This window comes from Apodemus sylvaticus, chromosome 1 (assembly GCF_947179515.1).
Source record: "Apodemus sylvaticus chromosome 1, mApoSyl1.1, whole genome shotgun sequence".
Classification (NCBI taxonomy): Eukaryota; Metazoa; Chordata; class Mammalia; order Rodentia; family Muridae; genus Apodemus; species Apodemus sylvaticus.
The window spans coordinates 172,238,037-172,262,462 of NC_067472.1; the positions used below are offsets into that span (position 1 = coordinate 172,238,037).

The 24,426-nt window shown below is 40.5% G+C and overlaps 1 protein-coding gene and 1 pseudogene across 6 annotated transcripts in view; both read right to left on the reverse strand.

The window, feature by feature from the left end:
• The window catches only part of LOC127670429 (zinc finger protein 431-like), a 296,871-nt gene that overhangs the window by 248,740 nt on the left and 23,705 nt on the right, over nt 1-24,426 (reverse strand). For 2 of the 6 annotated variants that reach the window (XM_052164828.1, XM_052164860.1), the window contains exons 2-4: nt 10,682-10,808; nt 10,420-10,480; nt 9,579-9,662 (exon numbers count right to left, since the gene is read on the reverse strand). The exons of 3 other annotated variants lie outside the window; for them this stretch is intronic. In XM_052164828.1, the coding sequence (XP_052020788.1) occupies nt 9,579-9,662; nt 10,420-10,480; nt 10,682-10,808 (272 nt within the window). Of the gene's footprint in view, nt 1-9,578; nt 9,663-10,415; nt 10,481-10,681; nt 10,809-24,426 lie in introns of those variants that run through there. One more of the 6 variants, XM_052164891.1, reaches the window with a different exon arrangement.
• On the reverse strand, nt 3,853-10,480 carry LOC127670458 (zinc finger protein 431-like; annotated as a pseudogene).

The following is a 24,426-nucleotide window of genomic DNA, read 5'->3' on the forward strand; positions in this document are numbered from 1 at the left end:
ATCTCTCCATTGCACAGCTAAATTGTCAACAGGATGGCCTATGTTTCTTCCTTCGTAGCAGTATCAAGAGATGAACCCCCAAAAAACTCTTATAGCTACTGAATCAATATAAGGTATTCACTGTCCTCAATTTGGAGACTGTTCAGCATTCTTAGTTATTTGTTTGAAACCGGGTTTACCCATGTAACTCTGGTTGGATGGGAATTCACTGTGTAAATTAGACTAATCTACACATTTTCTGCAATCTTACCCTTAACGTTTAGAGCTCTCTAGGGTATCCAGTATCCTCTTTTGGCTTTCATTTTTTGGTTAGATATTTGCCTTATTTACATTTCAAATGGTATTCCCTTTCCTCATTACCTCTTTGTAAAACCCCTATCTGTCCCCCTCCCTATGCTCATGCCCTCTCCCAAAATTTCTTGACTTGCATTCCAGTATCAGGCCTTCAAAGGACCAATAGCCTCTCCTCTCATTGATGTCTCAGGTGGCCATCTTCTACATATATAGCTGGAGCTATGGATCCCTCCATGTATACTCTTTGGTTGTTGGTTTAGTCCCTGGGAGCTCTAGGGTACTGGTGGTACATGTTAGGAGTGCACACCTCTTCAATTCCTTGGTTCCTGTGTCTAGCTGCTCCATTGGGGTCCATATGCTCAGTCTATTGGTTGGCTATGAGGTGTGGGTATTTTGATCCACTTTCCAGTAAGGATCAAAGTATCCACACTTGGTCTTCCTTCTTCTTGTGCTTCATGTATTCTAAGTTTTATCTTGAGTATTCAGAGCCTTTGGATGAATGCATACTGTCTATGTTCTTTTGTGATTGGGTTACCTCACTAAGGGTATTGGTTCCTTGCTCCATGCATTTGCCTAAGAATTTCTTGAATTCATTGTTTTTAATAGCTGAGTAGTACTCCATTGTGTAAATGTACAACATTTTCTCTATCATTCCTCTGCTGAGAGACCTGTGTGTTCTCTCCAGCAGCACCCCTCCATGGCCTCTGCATCACTGGCTGGCTCCATGTTCCTGCTGTTTGAGTTCCTGTCCTGACCTCCTTGAAAGATGACAGTGATGTGGAAATGAGAGCCAAATAACATCCTTTCCTCCCCAAGTTGCTTTTGGATGTGGTCTTTCATTACAGCAGTAGAAACCCTCATGTAACCTCCATGTTCCATTTTATTTGGAACACTTTGAAGCCTCATATTGATATTTTTGTTATTTTACTTTTAAGACACAGGTTTATCTGAAATGAATGAATAATGCCACTAAAATTGCTACATCAGTATGATTTTTTTCCTTGGCAAGATCTGACCAAAATTGTTTTGTGTACTATGTCACAAATCCCATAAAATCTTTTCAACATTTTGGCCTTGACTTAGTCATCTAACTTCTAAAAGGTAAATTATGGGGAAAAATGCTTCAGAGGATAAGATCACTTGATGCTGTTTAGAAGACCTGAGTTCCATTCCCAGGGAACATGACAGTTCACAACCATCTACAGCTTCAGTTCCAGAGTATCCAATACCCTCTGTGGACCAAGGCATAAACATGATATACATGGATAAAGGCAACTTTTTTTCGATATATTTTTTATTTACATTTCAAATGACTTCCCCTTTTCTGGCTCCCCATTCCCCGAAAGTCCCATTAGCCATTTTCCCTACCCCTTTCTCCCCATCTGATCCTTCCCACTTCCCTGTTCTGGTATTCCCCTATACTGCTGCACTGAATCTTTCCAGAACCAGGGGCCACTCCTCCGTTCCTCTTGGACATCAATTAATATGTGGATTATGTCTTGGGTATTCCACATTTCTAGGCTAATATCCATTTTATCAGTGAGTGCATACCAAGATTGATCTTTTGAGACTGTGTTGCCTCACCTAGTATGATGTTCTCCAGATCCATCCATTTGTCTAAGAATTTCATGAATTCATTGTTTCTGATGGCTAAATAGTATTACATTGTGTAAATATACCACATTTTTTTAATCCATTCCTCCAGTGAGGGACAACTGGGTTCTTTCCAGTTTCTGGCTATTACAAACAGGCTGCTATGAAGATAGTGGAGCATGTGTCCTTATTGCATGCTGGGGAATCCTCTGGGTATATGCCCAGGGGTGCTATAGCAGGGTCCTCCAGAAATGTCATGCCCAGATCTCTGAAGAACCGCCAGACGGATTTCCAAAGTGGTTGTACCATCTTACAGTAACTATGGCAGATATGACAACTTACAAAGAAAAACACATGAACATTTTCCCTGTTTTAAATCACTTTATTAACATTTTTTTATTCTAGTTTATGTTTATGACTACTTTGCCTATATGGATGTCCTTGCCACATACATGCCTGGAGTTTATGGGAATGATGAACATCCATGTGAAGGCTGGGTATCAGATTGTGGTCCTTTATTAGAACAAGTGCTCTTTGCCATTGAGCCAACTCACATGCCATGAAAAATCCTTTTATTTTGTTGTGACGTTTTAATGGCAACAAACTCATTTCTTCAAATTATTTTGTCTACCAAGGCTGAACTCGCATTCATAGTGATCTGCCTGCCTGCTGAGATTATAGTAATGTACCAGCATGCCTAGCATCAAATTTTATACATCTGTGTTTAGACTTGTACAGATGTCAGTGCAATGCCTTCAGATGCCAGAAGAGGGAATCAGGATCCCCTGGATTTGAGGGTTTCTGGTAGTTTAGAGAAACGAACCAAATGTTGGGGGTGGTAGGAACTCAATCAGCAAGGGCTCTTAGCTACTAAGCTCTCACCATGCCTCAGACATGAAATAAGCAGCAAGTCATGCTTGCTGTCAACTGAGATACCCAAATTTGGGACTCATGAACTACAAGACCATTTCACTCTGATACACACAGGCCTGTGGGCTAAGCAGACTTCAAAGTTTCTTACATCACCAAGGATATTATCACCATAGTAGCTAAGTGTTGACAGTTCCACTGCGCCAAGGAAAAGAATTGTAGGCACGATTTTTTCATATAGATTTCCTACTATGTTCAACCTATTTGACTTGAGTGATGGTCATTGTGCTTAACCCACAGGGAACCAGTTACATTCATTTAAGAATTTTTGAAGACGGGCGGTGGTGGCACATGCCTGTAATCCCAGCACTCTGGGATGCAGAGGCAGGCGGATTTCTGAGTTTAAGGCCAGCCTGGTCTACAGAGTGAGCTCCAGGACAGCCAGGACTATACAGAGAAATCTTGTCTTGAAAAAAAAATATATATATATATAAGAAAAAAAAAGAACCTTTAAATATTGGATTTCATTATAACAAGGCTCTCATATATGTATATGTACATATAAATATATATTTACATATTTAACATGGACTATAATATGTAAAGGCTTTCCCACATTGCTTATATTCACAGGGTTTCTCTTCAGTATGTGTTCTCTGAAGTATTCTCTCCAGCATTATTTTTTGTGAATCTGGAGATAACAGTGACATGCAAAGACTTCCATATTGAATACCTTCGTAGTGTTTCTCTCCAGTATGAATGGTTTTATGCCTTTCTCACATTGTTCACCTCCATAAGGTTTCTTTCTGGTATGTGTTCTTTTATTCAAAGATGATCATGTTATGAAAAGGGTTTCCCACATTGATTACATACATAGTGTTTCTCACCAATGTTTTCTTTCATGTATTCAGAGATAATTATGTTGTGAAATGGATTTATCACTTTTACCATACGTGTACGATTTATCTCTAATATATGTTCTTTTCCACATGAGACCACTATGATGTCGAAAAACCTTACTACATTTCTTATGTTCATATGGTTTCTGTACAGTATGAGTATTTTCATAGTGATGAAGTCTAGAGAAATATGCGAAGATGTTACCATGTTAAATACCTTCATAGGGTTCCTCTCCCAGATTGATTATGTTTCAGTAGATTATTTTGATTTTCAAAGGCTTTACCACAGTGATTACATTCATAGGGCATCTTCAGTATGAAACTTTTTATGGTTTTGGAGCTGATGGTGACGTGTGTAGGCTTTAAAACATTGATTACATTCATAAGGTTTCTCTCCAGTATGTGTTCTTTTATGCACACACAAAGCAGAGTGATATGAAAAGGCTTTACCACACTGATTACATTCATAAGGTTTCTCTCCACTATGTGTTCTTTTATGGGATTGGAGACTACTGCTTTGTGCAAAGGCTTTATCACATTGATTGCATTTGTAGGGTTTCTCTCCACTATGTGTTCTTTTATGTAGTTGGAGACTAGAACGTTGTGCAAATGTTTTATCACATTGATTACATTTGTAAGGTTTCTCTCCAGTATGAATTCTTTCATGAGATTGAAGATGACTGTGAGATGCAAATGATTTGCTGCACTGATTACATTTATAAGGTTTCTCTCCAGTATGTGTTCTTTCATGTATTCGGAGATGACTCTGTTGTGTATAGGCTTTATCACATTGATTACACTTGAATGGTTTCTCACCTGTATGCATTACTTTGTGTGTTTGGAGATGAGATCTTTGTGCAAAGGTTTTACCACATTGATTACATACATAAGGTTTCTCTCCAGTATGTGTTCTCTTATGCAAGACCAAATAAGACTGGTATGAAAAGGCTTTATCACACTGGTTACATTCATAGGGTTTCTCTCCAGTATGCGTTCTTTTATGCCAACGCAAAGTAGATTGATGTGGAAAGGCTTTACCACATTGATTACATTCATAGGGTTTCTCTCCAGTATGTGTTCTGTTATGCAAGCGCAAAGTATTGCGATGTGCAAAGGCTTTACCACACTGATTACATTCATAGGGTTTCTCTCCAGTATGTCTTCTCTCATGTATTCGAAGTTTACTGGGTTCTGTAAAGGCTTTACCACACTGATTACATTCATAGGGTTTCTGTCCAGTATGTGTTCTCTCATGTACTTGAAGGTTACTGGGTTGTGAAAAGGCTTTACCACACTGATTACATTTGTAGGGTTTCCATCCAGTATGTGATCTCTTATGTACTCGAAGTTTACTGGGTTGTGAAAAGGCTTTATCACATTGATTACATTTGTAGGTTTTCCCTCCAGTATCTGGTCTTTTATGTATTTGGAGACTATTATGACATGCAAGGGCTTCACTATGTTGAAAACCTTCAGAGGATTTCTCTTGACTGAATTCTTTCATGGTTTTGAAGATGACTCTGACATATGAAGGCTTTATCACATTGTGTATATTCATAAGGTTTCTCCCCAACAGGATTTCTTGCATGCCTGCAATGATAATAGGCACATGGAAGAGTTTGATCACATTCATTACACTGATGAATCTTTTTTTATCTGCATGAATTTATTTTACAATTTGGTCTAACTGTAAGGTAGAATCAGATCGCGAGGTTTTAATCACATTGCTTATAATCTTGTTGTTCCCCTTTATTGTGGGGTGTTTCACATCATTAAAGACAGCTGTGATTGTGAAGACATTTATTAAATGGCTCACATTAATAGCATATTTTCTCTACTTGAAGTTTTCCAGATATTTGAAGAAAACTGCAAGAATTCACAAATATACCACTCTAATTATATCCATAAATTTTCTTACACTGTGAGTCATACTGTTAGTACCGAGACCTGTGATGTCATATAGGCCACAATTAGCACAGTGCAACTATGGGTCTGTTGCCAAGGCAACAGTTGCCAGATACCCAGAATTCAATGGCCCAACTTTACCTGTAATTTACTGGATTACCCATATATAATTAGTTAGCGTTTCTCCTCCCCTCTCTTTCTTCTCCTCCTCCTTCCCACCCACTACACATTTTCCCCATCTTATATAAAGCCCCACATGGAACTGTTTGGCCTGGTGTGACCTCCTGTGCAAACAGACCAACTGCATGGAAAAACCAACATTTTGGCGTGCCCATCAGGAGATTCTGCCTGCAGTCGCTATAGAGAGAAGGGTATAGACACCTGCTCAGGCTTGCCTCAAGCAATGTTATACTCGGGTTATCAAGGTGAACCAGGTGTTCTCAGACTGCTCCGTTATGAAGCAAAGATGGTGTGTGTGTGGGGGGGGGGGAGGGTCACTCCCTGTTGATTCTTACTTAGGACACAGGCCCCACAACCGACCGGCTTGCAGATAAACTGCCTATGTTCTCAGGTTCTGGACACAGGCAGACCCCTGGAGATTTGCACCCCCAGAGATCTTAAGCTCAGGATAATACAGTACCTAGTGAGGTTTTTCTGCCCTGGCAGGCCATGGGGAGTTGCTCCCTCTGCTGCTCTCCAGGCAGGACACAGGTCCCACAACCTATCAGCTGGGAGATGAACCACCTGTGTGCTCAGGTCCTGGGCGTAGGCAGACCTCTGGCAGTTTGCACCCCCAAAGATCTTAAGCTCGGTGTGATACAGTACCAAGTGACGCTTTTCTGCCCTGGCAGGCAGCGAATATGGCTGCAGGGATTCCCTCCCTCTGTTGCTCTCCAGGCAGGACACAGGCTCCATGCCCGGCGGTCTGGCAGTTGAAGCACCTATATGCTCAGTTCCTGGGCGCAGGCAGATCTCTGGAGGTTTTCACCCCCAGAGATCTAAAGCTTGGGTGCTACAGTAACTAGTGACACTCTTCTGCCCCGGCAGGCATATGCCCATATGCCTACGGTCAAGCATGCCAAGTACCTCCTGTTCTTAGTGGACACCTTCTTGGGGTGAGTAGAAGCCTTTCCCACCAGTAACAAAAGGGCTCAGACAGTCTCTGATCTCCTCCTCCAAGAGATCATACCCGATTTGGTGTTCCAGCCTCACCTCAGTTAGACAATGGTCCTGAATTTACTTCCCAGATCTCTCAGAGTCTATCTAAGGCCTTAAACATCCCTTGGCATTTTCACATTCCCTACCATCCTCAATCTTCAGGTAAGGTAGAAAGAACTAACCGCTCTTTAAAAACCACTCTTGCTAACCTGTCACAGGAACTTCACCTTGACTGGGTAAAACTCCTACCTCTGGCTCTTTTCAGGCTACGAGCTCTCCCCAAGGGTGACCTCTTCTGATCTCACCCTTTGAACTTATGTATGGATGTCCAGTTTTAACTCCTGGTCTTTCACCTAAATGTTCTCCCCTCCCAGACCACCTACCCACCCCACTGCTTTGCCACCTTTGCTCTCTCCTATGAGACTTTGCTGACCACCATCTACTACAGCCACAGACTGTCGCCTGTCCACTTACCTGTCAACATTGGAGACCAAGTCCTCTTATCCCCTCTAGATCATCGGCCCTTACCCCTCTCTCCCAAATGGTAGGGCCCTTTTAAGGTGATTCTCATGACCCCTATAGCTGCTAAACTCGAAGGATTCTCTCATTGGGTCCACCTGTCTCACCTCAAACCTTTCATCCCTCCACCTACAAATGACTTCTTCATACATGTCAGCCCTAACAGGACCATACTCTATTAAGCTCCAGAGGACATTGAGACCATCCACCTTGTCCCCAATTCCAGAACATGAGACTCGACTCTGGCAGCTGAGCTCAACTTCATTGGATTAGACATGGATTTCTTCTCCTACCTGGCTGTTCTACGTTCCCATCCAGGGCAGTCCTTACATCTGGAGATTCAAGGTTCAAGAAATCACCACGGATAACAAACAGTCTTTCCAAATAGGGTCAAAAAACTGCTCCATAGACAGATGCCAGGAACCACTCCAAATCACGATCATCCCTGTATGTGTTATCCCATCTAAGTATTATGATCTCCATACTTGCTTTCTCTTTGACCAGACAAAAGATTATTGTAAAAAACGACCAGAGGAATATGGGGGCTGCCCATGTTGGTATTGTCAGATACATAGGCTAGGATCACAGGTCAATCATTTCTTCTATCAAAACCACAAGACATTTTTCTACATACAAGACCTGTGGGATTCCAGGTGGGTGACAGGAGTTGTTGGTAAGCTCTATCGTAAAAACCAGCCCAGTTCCCCAGTAAGTAACATCCATATTCAGAGAAAATATATCTCAATTGCCCAACCACTAGATACTGGAAAAGTAGGGGAGATAATTAAACACTCCTCTGAGGTCCTTGATTCTTTGACAGCACCCTCATAAATGGCACTAACTCATCATTTCGCCTGTTGCTTCAAACCTTGACCTCAGCATACCAGCTCCTTAATGTCACCAGGCCTGGTCACTTTAAGGATTGTTGGTTATGTGTACCCCCGGGAATAGACTCAAAACTGTTACAGGTTCTCCAGTGATACTGCCAAATAACGTTACTTTACCTTTTGTTAGCTGTCCTGACTCCGATGTCACCATGACTCTGTACCTTACCTCTGTCCCTCTCTCTGGCATGGCAAACCATTTTAAGACCTCTGGGACAGGTTCTGTAGGAGCACTAAGTTCCCTAGACTATACTAAAACCATAAGCTTTGATATATCATCTCTGCCACAATGCCCTGCAATCCAGAACGTCAATTCTTTGTGGCACCCAGGTATACCATCGCCTCCCTGCCAGCTGGTCAGGAGTTTGCACATTGGTGCTCCTTTTCCCTGAGCTGGGAGTAATCCAGGGAAATAAGCCCCTGCCAATCCCAGTTGCAGATATAGCTGCTTGACATGAGAGGGCAGTTCAGATCGTGCCACTCTTGGTCGCTACAGGAATAGCCATAGGTGTTGGTACTGGTGTGGCAGGAATAACGACTTCTCTGGCCCAATACAATACATTCACTTCCCAGTTTAAAAGCGATCTCCAGGGAATGACTGAAACTGTGCTTACTGTCCAGAAGCAGATCAATTCTTTCGCAGCCGTGGTGCTTCAGAACGGATGACAGCTGAAGAAGGTGGTCTTTGCTTGTTTCTTCAAGAAGAATGCTGTTTCTATGCCAACCAATCCGGGATAGTGAGAAACAAACTCCAGGAGGTTCAGTCAGACATAAAGAACTTCAGAGATCGTGAGACCTCCAGCTCTGACATTTTCGGAAACGCTATATGGAAGTGGATACTCCCTTTTGTAACGCCTTTTCTAGTCATTTTCCTGGTGTTAATGTTTGCTCCCTGCCCCATTAATCTTGTTTCTGCATTCCTCCAACAGCAAATACAAAAAACTTCTAACCAAACTATTAATCAGTTTCTGTTACAGAATTATCAGCCGCTGCCCACAGAAGAGCTGCTGTCTACAGAGGTACCTGATGCCAACGTATACCAAGGAGACCCCGATGGTGAACATCAGCTACACCCCAAAATTGACAACGCCCCTAGAAAGTAGGAAGCAGTTTAAGAGACACGGTGCCCTCACTCCTCTTCACAATTGGGTCCTCCCTCTTCTTTTCCTTTTCTTTTTAATAACAGAAATGGTGGGATGTTAGTATGGAGACCTGTGACATCATATAGGCGACAATTAGCACAGTGCAAGTACAGGCCTACTGCCAAGGAAACAGCCGCCATATACCCATAATTCAATGGCCCACCTTTATCTGTAATTTACGTCATCACCCATATATAATTGGGTAGCGTTTCTCCGCTCTCTCTTTTTCTTCTCGTTCCATCTTTCCACCCGCTACACTTTTCCCCATCTTAAATAACGCCCCATGTGGAACTGTTTGTCCTGGTGTGACCTACTCATTGCAGCTCGCATCTCCACCACATCCTCCCGGCCCATGAGGCAGGCAAACAGATGACCTACATGGCATGTAGGCAGACGAACTGCATGGAAAAACCAACACATACAATATTTGAAAAGTGAAGCACAAACAGAATTTCCATAGTCCTAAGGCTCCTAGTGATTTTCTGTAGTGTATGTTTGTAGTTGTATTCCAAATGAAGTTGAAAAACTAAGTGATTACAAACTTGTATGACATTCAGAAAGTCTCCTCAAAGTGGGGACTAGCAGATACCATCTAATATGTCTAGGAAAGAGAGGTACTCTGCATCTCAATATCCCTATGCTCATATGGCCTGTATCCATTATGACATATGATATACCTATTAGAAGAATAACAAATAAAGGATTCCGCCTTGCATTCACAAAGATTGACATTTTGTTCCTCATAGACATGAAGTGTAGGGTACGGATTAAGGTTTTTCCACAACAACATTCTTGAGTCTCATAAACTTCCTCTCTTACTAAACTTAGCAAATTTAAGACAAGTATATGAAAATCAACAGTTTTACTATGGACTATTTGCTAATTAGAAGATTTTGGACATAGTCATATGAAAGTACATGAAATGGCAGTTCTATAGTGTAGCTCTAATGGTGACATGATTCAAATAGTTATATCTGTTAAGATATACTGTCATAGAGGAATGCCTTACAAGAACATAGCAGCTGCCTGGCATCGAGGTATGTGGCTTGTGAGAATTTAACAGTCAACATAAACTGTTGCTGATCTTTAAAATTTTGAGAACACATCAAATTTTCTTCAGAAGCACATTCGAATCAGGTTTCACAAAAAAATTACCTTATATGTCTTCTATCACTTTGACAATATTCTTCAATATTATGGTCTTCCCAATTGTATCCTAAAATGTAGTACCAGGAAATGTATGATACATTGGAAATTAGTCAATTAGCCATTATCTACAATGAATCTTAGAACCATGCCTGTTTCTTATACTTCCTCATTCTCATTCAAGATTACAGAGGAGCATCAATAACAAAGAAACAGCTGCCCCCCCCCCGCCGTCGCTTATTTTTAAACTCAAAGGAAAATTCAGTTTTACCTATAGCAATGAAGTTCCTGCATGTGTCAATCATCACATCTTTGTAAAGTCTCTTCTGAGATTCATCCAGCAAGGACCACTCCTCCCGAGTGAAGTGTACATGCACCTCATCATAGGTCAATGCATCCTAACGTGTACGAGAGAAAGCATGATTGTGATAACACTGTAATGAATACTTCATTGACAATATATTCATATAATTCTGGTGCTTCCAAAACTTAGCCCCTGACAGAGAAATCCTACTATAATCATGAAATCATTTTAGAAGAAATCCAAACTATGAGGTTCACCTGAAATTGCTGTGCCCTTTGAATAGCACATAGCCTAGCAAAAGAAATGCCAATTAACAGACCAAGAAAGGCAGAAATGGGGGTGGGGGGGAGGACATATTAACACCACAGAGAAACCAATATAAAGAGTTACAAACTAACTCAGTCAGGTGGAGAAGGCGGAGTTGCCATCTTTCTCTCCAGCCAGACGAAACAGGCAACCCCAGGCACTGAGCTAGCCCGAGTGTAAGACCTCTGGGGATGCGGACAACCAAGCTGTGGGCTGCTGCCTGCGCCCAGGAACTGGGAGAACAATGGTTTGTCTGTGTGCCAGTCAGGCATGTGGCCGGTGCCCTGCGGGATCCCCGCTGCCATCTTCTCTGACAGAGCAGACGGGCAGTACCAGGTTCAGTCCACAGAGACAACCCAAGCATAACATTGCTTGGGGCAGGACACACCAGGGCTCCAACAGCACCCAAGAAGATGGCAGCATATCAGCAATCTGTGCCAGGGGAAGCCCAGCCATCCAGTGTTGTAGAAATAGCCTTATAGGCTCAAAGGAGGTTGAAGCGCCAGCCAGTGATTAGACCAATTAACACCAGTAAGAACTAGATGGCAAAAGGCAAATGTAGGAACGATACTAACAGAAATCAAGGCAATATGGCAGCATCTGAATCCAATTCTCACTTAACAGCAAGTCCTGGATATCAGAACACACCAGAAAAACAAGATTTGGATTTAAAAGCACTGGTCATGATGCTGTTACAGGAACACATGAAGGACATAAATAAATCTATTAGAGAAATTCAGGAGGAAATGGATCAAAAGATAGAAGCCCTTATAAGGGAAAGACAAAAATCATTAAAAGAAATCCAAGAGAATACAGGTCAAAAGATAGAAGCCAATAAATAAGGAGGAAACACAAACAATCATTTAAAGAAATACAGGAGAATCTCCAGGTCCTGCAAGAGGCAAGAGGGGCTTCCAGACAGAGAGAAGTCGGTGTGCTCTGGTGAGTCCAGCGGGCCCCAGCAGGAGCCTTCAGGTGGCTGCATTGGGATCTGAACAGCCTGGGCCACAGCACTCGGTCTCCAGAAAGTGCAGGAGACCTGGTGTGCACCCGGAGGCAGTCTGGGAGCTCACAGCACAGCTTGCTCCTGTACCACAGAGCTTAAGCTCCAGTTCGAAGGCCTCTGGCAGTAGCCCTCAGACCTCTCCGCTTCCGGATCCAGATCAGCCTGGGTGGCAACACCACATCTCCAGGTCCTGCAAGAGGCAAAAGGGGCTTCCGGGCGGCCAGCGGGGAGAAGTCGGTGTGCTCTGGTGAATCCAGCGGGCCCCAGCGGGAGCCTTCAGGTGTCTGCTTCAGGATCTGAACACCCTGACTACAGGCAGTGCAGGAGGTAAGTTGTGCACCAGAGGCCACCTGGGAAGGGGCAGCTTGCACTGGTGAGTCCAGCATTGACAAGACCAACTAACACCAGTGAGAAGTAGATGGCAAAAGGCAAACGCAGGAACGTCACTAACAGAAATTAAGGCAATATGGCAGCATCTGAACCCAATTCTCCTTTACCAACATGTCCTGGATACCCCATCCATCACACCAGTAAATCAAGATTTGGATTTAAAATCACTGGTCATGATGCTGGTACAGGAACACATGAAGGACATACTTAAAGATATTCAGGAGAAAATGGATCAAAAGTTAGAAGCCCTTGCAAGGGAAACACAAAAATCACTGAAAGAAATTCAGGAGAATACAAAAGCCAATAAGGAGGAAACGCAAAAATCACTTAAAGAAATACAGGAGAACTTTGGTCAACAGGCTGAGGTCATGAAAGAGGAAACACAAAAATCTCCTAAAGAATTACAGGAAAACACAAACAAGCAAGTGAAGGAGCTAAGCAAAACCATCCAGGATCTAAAATCAGAAGTAAAACAACTAATAAAACACAAAGGGAGACAACTTTGGAGATAGAAAACCTTGGGAAGAAATCAGGGGACATAGATGCAAATATCAACAACAGAATACAAGAGATAGAAGAAAGAATCTCAGATGCTGAAGATACCATAGAAACCATGGACTCAACACTTAAAGAAAATGCAAAATGCAAAAAGCTTGTAACCCAAAACATCCAGGAAATCCAGGACACAATGAGAAGGCCAAACCTAAGAATTATAGGCATAGATGAGAGTGAAGATTTACATATTAAAGGCCCAGTAAATATCCTCAATAAAATTATGGAAGAAAACTTCCCTAACCTAAAGAGAGAGATACCCATGAATATACAAGAAGCCTACAGAACTCCAAATAGACTGGACCAGAATAGAAATACCTCCCGTCACATAATAATCAAAACACCAAATGTACTAAACAAAGAAAGAATATTAAAGGCAGTAAGAGAAAAAGGCCAAGTAACATAAAAAGGAAGACCTATCAGAATCACACCAGACTTCTCACCAGAGACTATGAAAGCTAGAAGATCCTAGGAAGATCTCATGCAGACTCTAAGAGAACACAAATGCCAGCCAAAACTACTATACCCAGCAAAACTCTCAATCACCATAGATGGAGAAACTAAGATATTCCATGACAAAACCAAGTTTACCCAAACCAAGTGTAACCAATATCTTTCCACAAACCCAGCCCTACAAAGGATAGTAGCAGGAAAACATCAATACAAGGAAGGAAACTTCACCCTGGAAAAAGCGAGATAGTAACCTTCGTTCATCAACCCAAAAGAAGATAAACAATCAAATATAAAAAGCAACATCAAAAATGACAGGAAGTAATAATCACTATTCCTTAATATCACTTAACATCAATGGACTTATTCCCCAATAAAAAGACATAGACTAACAGACTGGATATGTAAACAGGACCCTATAGGAAACACACCTTAGAGTCAAACACAAACACTATCTTAGAGTAAAAGGCTGGAAGACAATTTTATAAGCAAACGGTCTCAGGAAACAAGCAGGAGTAGCAACTCTAATTTCAGATAAAATTGACTTTCAACCTAAAGTCACCAAAAGAGACACTGAGGAACACTTTCTTGCTGGTCAAAGGAAAAATACACAAAGAAGAATTCTCAATCCTAAACATCTATGCTCCAAATGTAAAAGCTCCCTCATTCATAAAAGAAACTTTACTAAAGCTCAAAGTACATATTGCACCTAATGCAATAATTGTGGATGACTTCAACACTCCACTCTCCTCAATGGACTGATCAGGAAAACAGAAACTAAACAGGGACACAGTGAAACTAATTGAAGCTTTGGACCAATTAGAGTTAACAGATTTATATATAACATTTCATACTAAAGCAAAAGAATATACCTTTTTCTCAGCACCCCATGGGACCTTCTCAAAAATCGATCATATAATTGGTCTCAAGACAGACCTCAACAAATATAAGAAAATTGAAATAATCCCATGCCTCTTATCAGATCACTATGGAGTAAAAATGGTCTTCAATAGCAACAAAATCAACAGAAAGCCGACATACACATGGAAACTGAACAATATTCAGTGATACTTTGGTCAAGGAAGAAATACAGAAAGAAATCAAAGACTTTCTAGAATTTAATGAAAATGAAGACACAACATACCCAAATGTATAGGATACAATGAAAGCAGTGCTAAGAGGAAAACTCATAGCCCTAAGTGCCTCCAAAAAGAAAAAGAAGAGAGCATATACTAGCAGCTTAACAAAACACCTGAAAGCCCTGGAACAAAAATAAGCTGATTAACCCAGGAGGAGTAGAAGACAGGAAATCATCAAACTCAGGGCTAAAATCAATCAAGTAGAAACTAAGAGAACCATACAAAGAATCAACAAAACCAGGACCTGGTTCTTTGAAAAAAAAATCAACAAGATAGATAAACCCTTTGCCAGATTAACCAAGAGGCACAGAGACAGTATCCAGATTAACAAAATTAAAAATGAAAAGAGAGACATAACAACAGAATCAGAGGAAATTCAAAAATCATCAGATCCTACTACAAAAGCCTATACTCAACACAACTGGAGAATCTGGAGGAAATGGATAGTTTCCTGTACAGATATCAAACACCAAAATTAAATCAGGATCAAATAGATCATCTAAACAGTACCATAACCCCTAAAGAAATAAAAGGAGTCATAGAAAGTCTCCCAATCAAAAAAAGCACAGGACCAGATGGTTTTAGTGCAGAATTCTATCAGACCTTCAAAGAAGACCTAACACCAATACTCTGCAAACTTTTCCACAAAATAGAAACAGAAGGAACACTACCCAACTCATTCTACGAAGCCACAATTACGCTGATACCAAAACCATACAAAGATCCAACAAAAAAAGAGAATTTCAGGCCAATTTCCCTTATGAATGAATATCAATGCAAAAATACTAAATAAAATTCTTGCCAACCGAATCCAAGAACACATCAAAACGATCACCCACCATGATCAAGTAGGCTTCATCCCAGGGATGCAGGGATGGTTCAATATAAGGAAATCCATCAATGCAATCCACTACATAAACAAACTCAAAGTAAAAAACCACATGATCATTTCATTAGATGCTGAAAACGCATTTGACAAAATTCAGCATCCTTTCATGCTGAAAGTCTTGGAAAGAACAGGAATTCAAGACCCACACCTAAACATAGTAAAAGCAATATACAGCAAACCGGTAGCCAACATCAAACAAAATAGAGAGAAATTTGAAGCAATCCCACTAAAATCAGGGACTAGACAACACTGCTCTCTCTCTCCATATCTTTTCAATATAGTACTTGAAGTTCTCGCTAGAGCAATTAGACAACATAAGGAGGTCAAAGGGATACAAATTGGAAAGGAAGAAATCAAATTACCACTATTTGCAGATGATATGATAGTATAATTAAGTGACCCAAAAAACACCCCCAGAGAACTTCTATAGCTTATAAACAACGTCAGCAAAGTGTCTGGTTATAAAATCAACTCAAGCAAATCAGTAGGCATTATATACTCAAAGGATAAACAGGCTGAGAAAGAAGTTAGGGAAATGACACCCTTCACAATAGCCACAAACAATATAAAGTATCTTGGTGTGACTCTAACCAAACATATAAAAGATCTGTATGAGAAGAACTTTAGGTCTCTGAAGAAGGAAATGGAAGAAGACCTCAGAAAATGGAAAAACCTGGCATGCTCTTGGATTGGCAGGATTAATATAGTTAAAATGGCCATCTTTCCAAAAGCAATGTACAGATTCAATGCAATCTCCATCAAAATCCCAATTCAGTTCCTCTTAAGAGTTAGAAAAAGCAATTCTCAAATTCATCTGGAATAACAAAAAACACAGGATAGCTAAAACTATTCTCAACAGCTTCTGGGGGAATCAATATCCCAGACCTCAAGCAATAGTGTTAAAAACTGCATGGTATTGGCACAGAAACAGACAAGTGGATCAGTGGAAGAGAATTGAAGACCCAGAAATGAATCCACACACCTATGGTCACTTGATCTTCAACAAAGGAGCTGAAAACCTCCAGGGGAAAAAAGATAGCCTTTTCAACAAATGGTGCTGGTTCAACTGGAGGTCAGCATGCAGAAGATTGCAAATTGATCCATTCTTATCTCCTTGTACTAAGCTCAACTCCAAGTGGATCAAGGACCTCCACATAAAACCTGACACACTGAAACTAATAGAAAAGAAACTGAGGAAGACCCTGGAGGACATGGGCACAGGGGAAAAATTCCTGAACAGAACACCAATAGCTTATGCTCTAAGATCAAGAATTGACAAATAGGACCTAATAAAATTACAAACTTTCTATAAGGCAAAGGACACTGTCAAAAGGACAAAACAGCAACCAACTAACTGGGAAAAGGTCTTTGCCAACCCTACATCCGATAAAGGGATAATATCCAATATATTCAAGGAACTCAAGAAGTTAACCCCAGGGAACCAAATAACCCTATTAAAAAATGGAATACAGTACAGAACTAAACAAAGAATTTTCACCTGAAGAAATTCGGATGGCCAAGAAGCACCTTAAGAAATGCTCAACATCGTTAGTCATTAGGGAAATGCAAATCCAAACAACCCTGAGGTTTCACCTCACACCAGTCACAATGGCTAAGGTTAAAAACTCAGGAGACAGCAGGTGTTGGCTAGGATGTGGAGAAAGAGGAACACTCCTCCACTGCTGGTGGAATTGTAAGATGGTACAAAACAGAACAGAAATTTCTCCCATCTAATAATGATCAAAACACCAAATGTACTAAACAAAGAAGAATTTTAGAAGCAGTAAGGGAAAAAGGTCAAGTAACATAAAAAGGCATACCTATCAGAATTACACCAGACTTCTCACCAGAAACTATAAAAACTAGAAGATCCTGGACAGACCCTAAAAGAACATAAATGCCAGTCCAGGCTAATATGCCCAGCAAAAATCTCAATTAGCATAGACTGAGAAAACAAGATACTCCAAGACAAAACCAAATTCACACAATATCATTTGACAAACCCAGTTCTACAAAGGATAATGGGTAGAAAATACCAACACAAGGAGGGAAACTACACCCCAGAAAAAGCACAAAGATAATGTTTCAACAAACACAAAAGAAGATAGCCACACAAACATAATTCCACCTTTAACAACAAAAATAACAGGAAGCAAAAATCACTTATCCTTAATTTCTGTTAACATCAATGGACTCAATTCCATAAGAAAAAGACACAGACTAACACAATGGATAAGTAAACAGGATCCAATATTTTGCTGCATACAAGAAACCCACCTCAGTGACAAAGACAATCACGACCCCAGAGTCAAAGGTTGGAAAACAATTTTCCAAACTACTGGTCCCAAGAAACAAGATCAAGTGGCCATTCTTATATCAGATAAAATCAACTTTCAAATGGAAGTTGTCAAAAAAGATAAGGAAGGACACTTTATACTGGTCAAAGGAAAAAAATCTACCAAGAAGAACTCTCAACTCTGAACATCTATGCTCCAAATGCAAGGGCACCCACATTCCTAAAAGAACCTTTATTAAAGCTCAAGGCCCACATTGCACCTCACAGAATAATAGTCAGAGAGTTCAACATCCCACTCTCAGCAATGAACAAATCATAGTGACAGAACTAAACAGAGACATAGTGAAAGTAACAGAAATTATGAAGTAAATGGAGTTAACAGATATTTATCGAACATTTCGTCCTAAAACAAAAGAATATACCTCCTTCCCAGCACCTCATGGTAACTTCTCCAAAATTGTCAAGATAATTTGTCACAAATAGGCCTCAACAAGTACAGGAATACTGAAATAATCTCATGTACCCTAAAACCGGGCACCAGACAAGGCTGCCCACTCTATCTATTCAACTTCAAATTCTACCTAGAACAATTAGGCAACAAAATGAGGTCAAAGGTATACAAATTGGAAAGGAAGAAGTCAAAATATCACTATTTGCAGATGATATGATAGTGACCCCCAAAATTGCACCAGAGAACACCTAAAGCTGATAATCAACTTCAGCAAAGTGGCGGGATATAAAATTAACTCAAACAAATCAGTAGCTTTCCTCTACTGAAAGGATAAACAAGCTGAGAAAGAAATTAAGGGAACGACACCCTTCACAATACTCACAAATAATATTACATACCTTGGTGTGACTCTAACCAAGCAAGTGAAAGATCTGTATGACAAGAACTTCAAACCTCTGAGGAAAGAAATCAAAGATCTCAGAAGATGGAAAGATCTCCCATGCACATGAACTGGCAGGATTATTATAGCAAAAATGGCCATCTTGCCAAAAGCAATCTGCAAATTCAATGCAATCCCCATGCAAATTCCAAATCAATTCTTCATAGAGCTAGAAAGAACACTCTGTAAATTCATTTGATATAAATAAAAATAAAAATAAAACGGGATAGTGAACACTATTCTGCACAACAATAGGACTTGTGGGGGAATCACCATCCCTAACCTCAAGCTCTAGTACAGAGCAATAGTGATAAAAACTGTATGGTATTGCTACAGTGATAGGCTGGTAGATCAATGGACTAGATTTGAGGACCCAGAAATGAACTCACACAGCTATGGTCACTTGACATTTGACAAAGGAGCTAAAAACATCCTATGGGAAACCGACAGTATGTTTAACAAACTGTGCTGGATCAACTGGAAGTCAGCATGTAGAAAAATGCAAATCAACCCATTCTTATCTCCTTCTACAAAGCTCAAGTCCAAGTGGATCCAGGACCTCCACATAAAACCAGATACACTGAAGTTTATAGAGGAAAAAGTGGGAAAGAGCCTTGAACACATGGGCACAGGGGAAATTTTCCTAATCAGAACACCAATAGCTTATGCTCTAAGAACAAGAATCTATATATTGGACCTCAGAAAACTGCAAAGCTTCTCTAAGGCAAAGGACACTATTAATAGGACAAAACAGCAATCAATAGATTGGGAAAAAAATCTTTACCAGTCCTACATCCAATAGAAGGTTAATTTCTAATGTATACAATGAATTCAAGAAGTTAGAATCCAAGGAGTCAAATAACCCTATTAAAAGATGGGGTACAGAGCTAAACAGAGAATTCTCAACTGAGGAAACTTGAGTGGCTCTGAAGCACCTAAAGAAATGTTCAACATCCTTATTTATCAGGGAAATGAAAATCAAAACAACCCTGAGATTCCATGTCACACCAGTCAGAATGGCTAAGATGAAAAACACAGGAGACAGCAGATGCTGGCAAGAATGTGGAGAAAGAGGAACACTCCTCCATTGCTGGTGGGATTGCAAACTGGTACAACCACTCTGGATATCAGTTTGGTGTTTCCTCAGAAAATTATACCTGAGGACCCAGCTATTCTATTCCTGGCATATACCTAGAATGTGGTCCAACATGTAGTAAGGACACATGTTCCACTATGTTCATAGAAGCCTTATTTATAATAGTCAGAAGCTGGAAAGAACCCAGATGTCCTTCAACGGAGGAATGGATACAGAAAATGTGATATATTTACACATTGGAGTACTACGCAGCTTTTAAAACAATGAATTCATGAAATTATTAGACAACTGGATGGAACTAGAAAATATCATCCTGAGTAAGGTAATGCAATCAGAAGGGAACACACAAGGTATACATTCACTGATAAGTGGATATTAGCCCAAAAGCTCAGAATAAACACATACAATTCATGGACCACATGAAGCTCAAGAAGAAGGAAGACCAAAGTGTGGGTGCTTCAGTTTTTCTGAAAAGGGAACAAAATACTCACAGGAGAATTTATGAAGACAAAGTGTAGGGCAGAGAGTGAAGGAAAGGCCATCCAGAGACTGTCCTACCTAAGGATTCATACTATAAACAGTCATCAAACCCTGACACTATTACAGATGCCAAGAAGTGCTTGTTCAAAGGATCCTGATATGGCTGTCTCCTGAGGGGCCCTGCAAGAGCAGGTACAGAGGCAGATGCTAGCAGCCAACCACTGGACTGAGAGCCGGGTCCCCAATGGAAGCGTTGGAGGAGATGAAAGGGTTTGCAGCCTCATGGGAAAAACGATGATGTCGACCAACCAGAACCCCCAGGGCTCCCAGGGACTAAGCCATCAATCAAGGAGTACACATGGTTCCAGCTGCATTTGTGTCAGAGGAATGCCTTGTCAGGCATTAGTGGGAGGAGATTCTTGGTCCTATGAAGACTTGATAGATTCCCCATCTTGGGGACATCAAGACTGGGGGGAGCTATAGATGGGAGTGGGTTAGGTGGAAGGACATCTTTGTGGAGGTTGGGGGAGGGAGGATGGGTTGGATGTTTTTTGAGATGAGGGAAAACCAGGAAAGGGTATAACATTTGAAATGTACTAAAAGAACATATTCAATAAAATATAAAATAAAATATCTTACTTAAAGTCAATAGATGTTTAAGTAATAATGAACAAATGAAAATATATAAATGTTGATTATAAATAAACAACTAAGTGCCAGAGAGATGGCTCAGTGCTTCATAGCTCTTGTTGGTCTTAGATATAGGACTCAATTGCCAGTATTTACAATGGAAGCTCAGAAGTATTCAGTACTCCAAGTTCAGGAGTTCCAAGGCTGTCTTTTGACTATAGTGAGGACCAGACACACAGAGGTGCTTATACATTCACAGTCATTCAAGGAATTCAAAAAAAGACAACATGTAGGAAGAATGTCTCACCCTTAAAATCAAATGAATCAGAAGGATCAGGCAGTATTAATGTTATAAATAAATGCCATCATGGGAATTAGTATAATACCCTCTGGAAAATTACATTATTCAAGATGTGACTGAACAGGGCTGGAGAGATGGCTCTGGTTAAGAGCACTTAGGCTCTTCCAGAGGTCCTGAGTTCAATTCCAAGCAACCACATGGTGACTCACAACCATCTGTTATGGGATCTGATGCCCTGTTCTGCTCTGTCTGAAGACAGCGACAATGTACTCTATAAATGAAATAAAATAAAATAAAATAAAAGATGTGAGTGAAGCACAAAACAACAGCACATGCTTGTCTTGTGCAAAACATATATTCCAGGCACCTAAAACAATAAAGCCAGGCATGTTGACCAATACATAATCCCAGCCCAAAAGATCCAGTCAGGTGGATCTCTAAATTTGGGTCCATTCTAGTCAAATTATTTACTTATAGGACATCCAGTCTTTCACAGATGAAATCCTGTCTTCAAAAACAAATACAACAAAATTAAAACTATGAAAAGTTAGGATAACAAAATTGTGTAGAACAGAATACAAATTGCTTCTACACTGTCCTACTTGATTTAAGGATAGAGTCTATAATGGTGACAGCATGACTCCAAAAGCAAGAAGCTGACTGACCAATTTTAACCACCAAAAAGTAGACAGAAAGAATCAGAAATGGGTCTATGAACACTCAAATCCTGCCCATACTGAAGAATTTCATCTAGAAAAGCTCCTCATACACCAGCTTCAATAGTTCAAAGACATCACCCCAGATAGGGAGATCTTTCATTCAATTGACTGCATTCTGACTCTGGTATCTATAAGCTAGCTCATGGTCATCCCATGATGAAAATGCTTGTAGTCTAACTTCACTGATTCCCATATTCTGAAACAACTTGTACCCTGTTCAAATGTCCTAAGTTGCTTTTGACACTCAAGGCAGTCTCTTGAGTGACACATCTCGTAAAATCACAAAACAAGTTATATCTTCCTAGCATACAGTGGCACACAATACCTACTCCCAACCCAATAGAAAGGAATGGGTACACAGGGAGAGAAGATTGAACCAAAGCAAGAGACAACCCCAGCAGCACAAACACCAGAAGCTGTAGTTCTGTCTCAGACTCATGCAGATTCACATTTAAAGGACTTGAATGGCCCTGCTCCTTCAACTTCTCATAAGTGTTTCTCCTTGGTTACTTCCACTCCTTACACACAGCTGTCCATGGCAGACGTCTCATTGCTTAGATCAACAACTTGTGGTCTCAAAATGCAACTTGGGCATCAACCTCACAGTTTCATGCAGGGAACTGTTACAGTCTTCTCAGTTCAGCTCTGATTCAGTCAAACATCAATGGCTGGAATAAATGAGCAACTAAAACCACACACTAAGGATTCATGACATCACCTTTTTTATGTTTCTTGTTTCCAGAACAAATACAACATAAGTGATCCTGCCCAGTTTGGATTCTAAGTTGTGATGATGGATCTTGCCATGCTTGGACCACAGTTGCAACAGGTTTTGTATAAAGTTGCTTCCAGGGACTCTGAATCACTTTGCCTACTCATTATATTAATTGAAGTCTTAGCAGGACAGTGTGACCTGTTGGGCATCTTCTTAGGATTCTAATGGATAGCAAAGTCCTTCTCTTTAATGATGATAACCTTCTTGAAAACTCCTGCCTGTTTCAACATTTAACTGCCATCGAAACTACCTACTGCTGTTTTTCCCCATGAACCACTATTTGTTTTTTTTACTATAGTTATGAATGAGCCTCCCCCCCCAAGCCGCCGTAATAACCACCCAACAGACTGAATATTTCATCTATGAAATCAGCCCATTACTTTTAAATTCTGCCTTACTCAATTTCTCAGGGCATAGTGAGAAAAAGAAAAATTAGGGGCCATAATATCACACAAATGACCACTAGCTTAATTTTTTCCTAGAATCTATTTTAACTGAATCCCTTTGACATTGAATTCCTCTATCTCCATTACTATCAACACTCCAATTATTCAGGTCATTTAAAAAAAGAAAACTTTGGTAAAGTCCTGGTATCTTCTACATTCAACATAAAGACAAATCTACGGGTTCTGTACAGAAACAAAATCACCTTTAAGGGACATTTTTGTCCTAAATTGCATCTCTGCTGTTGTTAAATCCTCTAACCAAAAACATCTCATGTAATAAGTGGGTTTATTTGGCTGATTCTGTCAGACCACATTTTATCACTTTGGGAGAGTAGCTTAGAACACGTCAAACTACAAAATGAAGGAACAAAGACCATGGACAAAAATTATTATCTGGCTGTCTCTATGGTTTGGTCACTGTCTCAGGCTCAGGCATCTATATAACCCAGAACACGACCACTTCCATAGGGATATTTCTACACTCTGTGGGTCACACCTTCTGCTGGAGATGTGCATAAGGTCACTGGAAAAAGGAAGATTCACTCTTCTTCGCCTGCTTGCCAACAGATCTGTTGGAATCTAATTCTACAGAAGACCAGCAGAAACACCCAGCCTCATGGGTCAAAGCAACTACTAAATTCTTGCACTGCCCATTTACAGCTGACCATAGTTCGGGTAGTGAACTACAAACTGAAAGTCATCACATTAAACTTCCTCAATATAGAGAAACATTCCATAAGTTCTATGACCCTAAAAAAACCCTAATATACATCCTTTCCTGCTCATCTCTTTGTCCTAGCTACAAACTATGGTCAGATACCCCCTGATTAACAACATGCCATACATACCAAAATACTAGGCAGTCTGTACAAAGACTTACCCCATTATTAGTTACCAGAGACTAAATTCTCACAGTTGCCCTTAGCACTAAAACAGAATACAAGGGGAAGCTTCCTCTCCCCATGTTTATGCCTTTGTAGACAAAACATACCATTACTTGTCCTTCCTTTCCTACATCATTTCTGTGTCCTAGCCCCAACTCGGGCAGACAGCCCCTGTTAAACCACATGCCACGCGTGTCAGAAGATCAAGTAGGCTGTCCAGAGATCTGTCAATTCTATCACTTATTCCAGACACAAGCTTCAAAGTTGTCTTCAGCACTGGAAGAAAACAGCAGAGGCACCTTAACCACCCCTTCATCTATGCGCTCTAAGAATAGGTAAGATCATGTCTCCCTGGCTTTCTCTATCTCAAGCCCCCCACACCAGAAAGCATTCCCACTTGAACAAACCAGCTAGGAATGTCAGTAAGTTAGGCAACATTTAGCCAACACACTCCAAAAATACA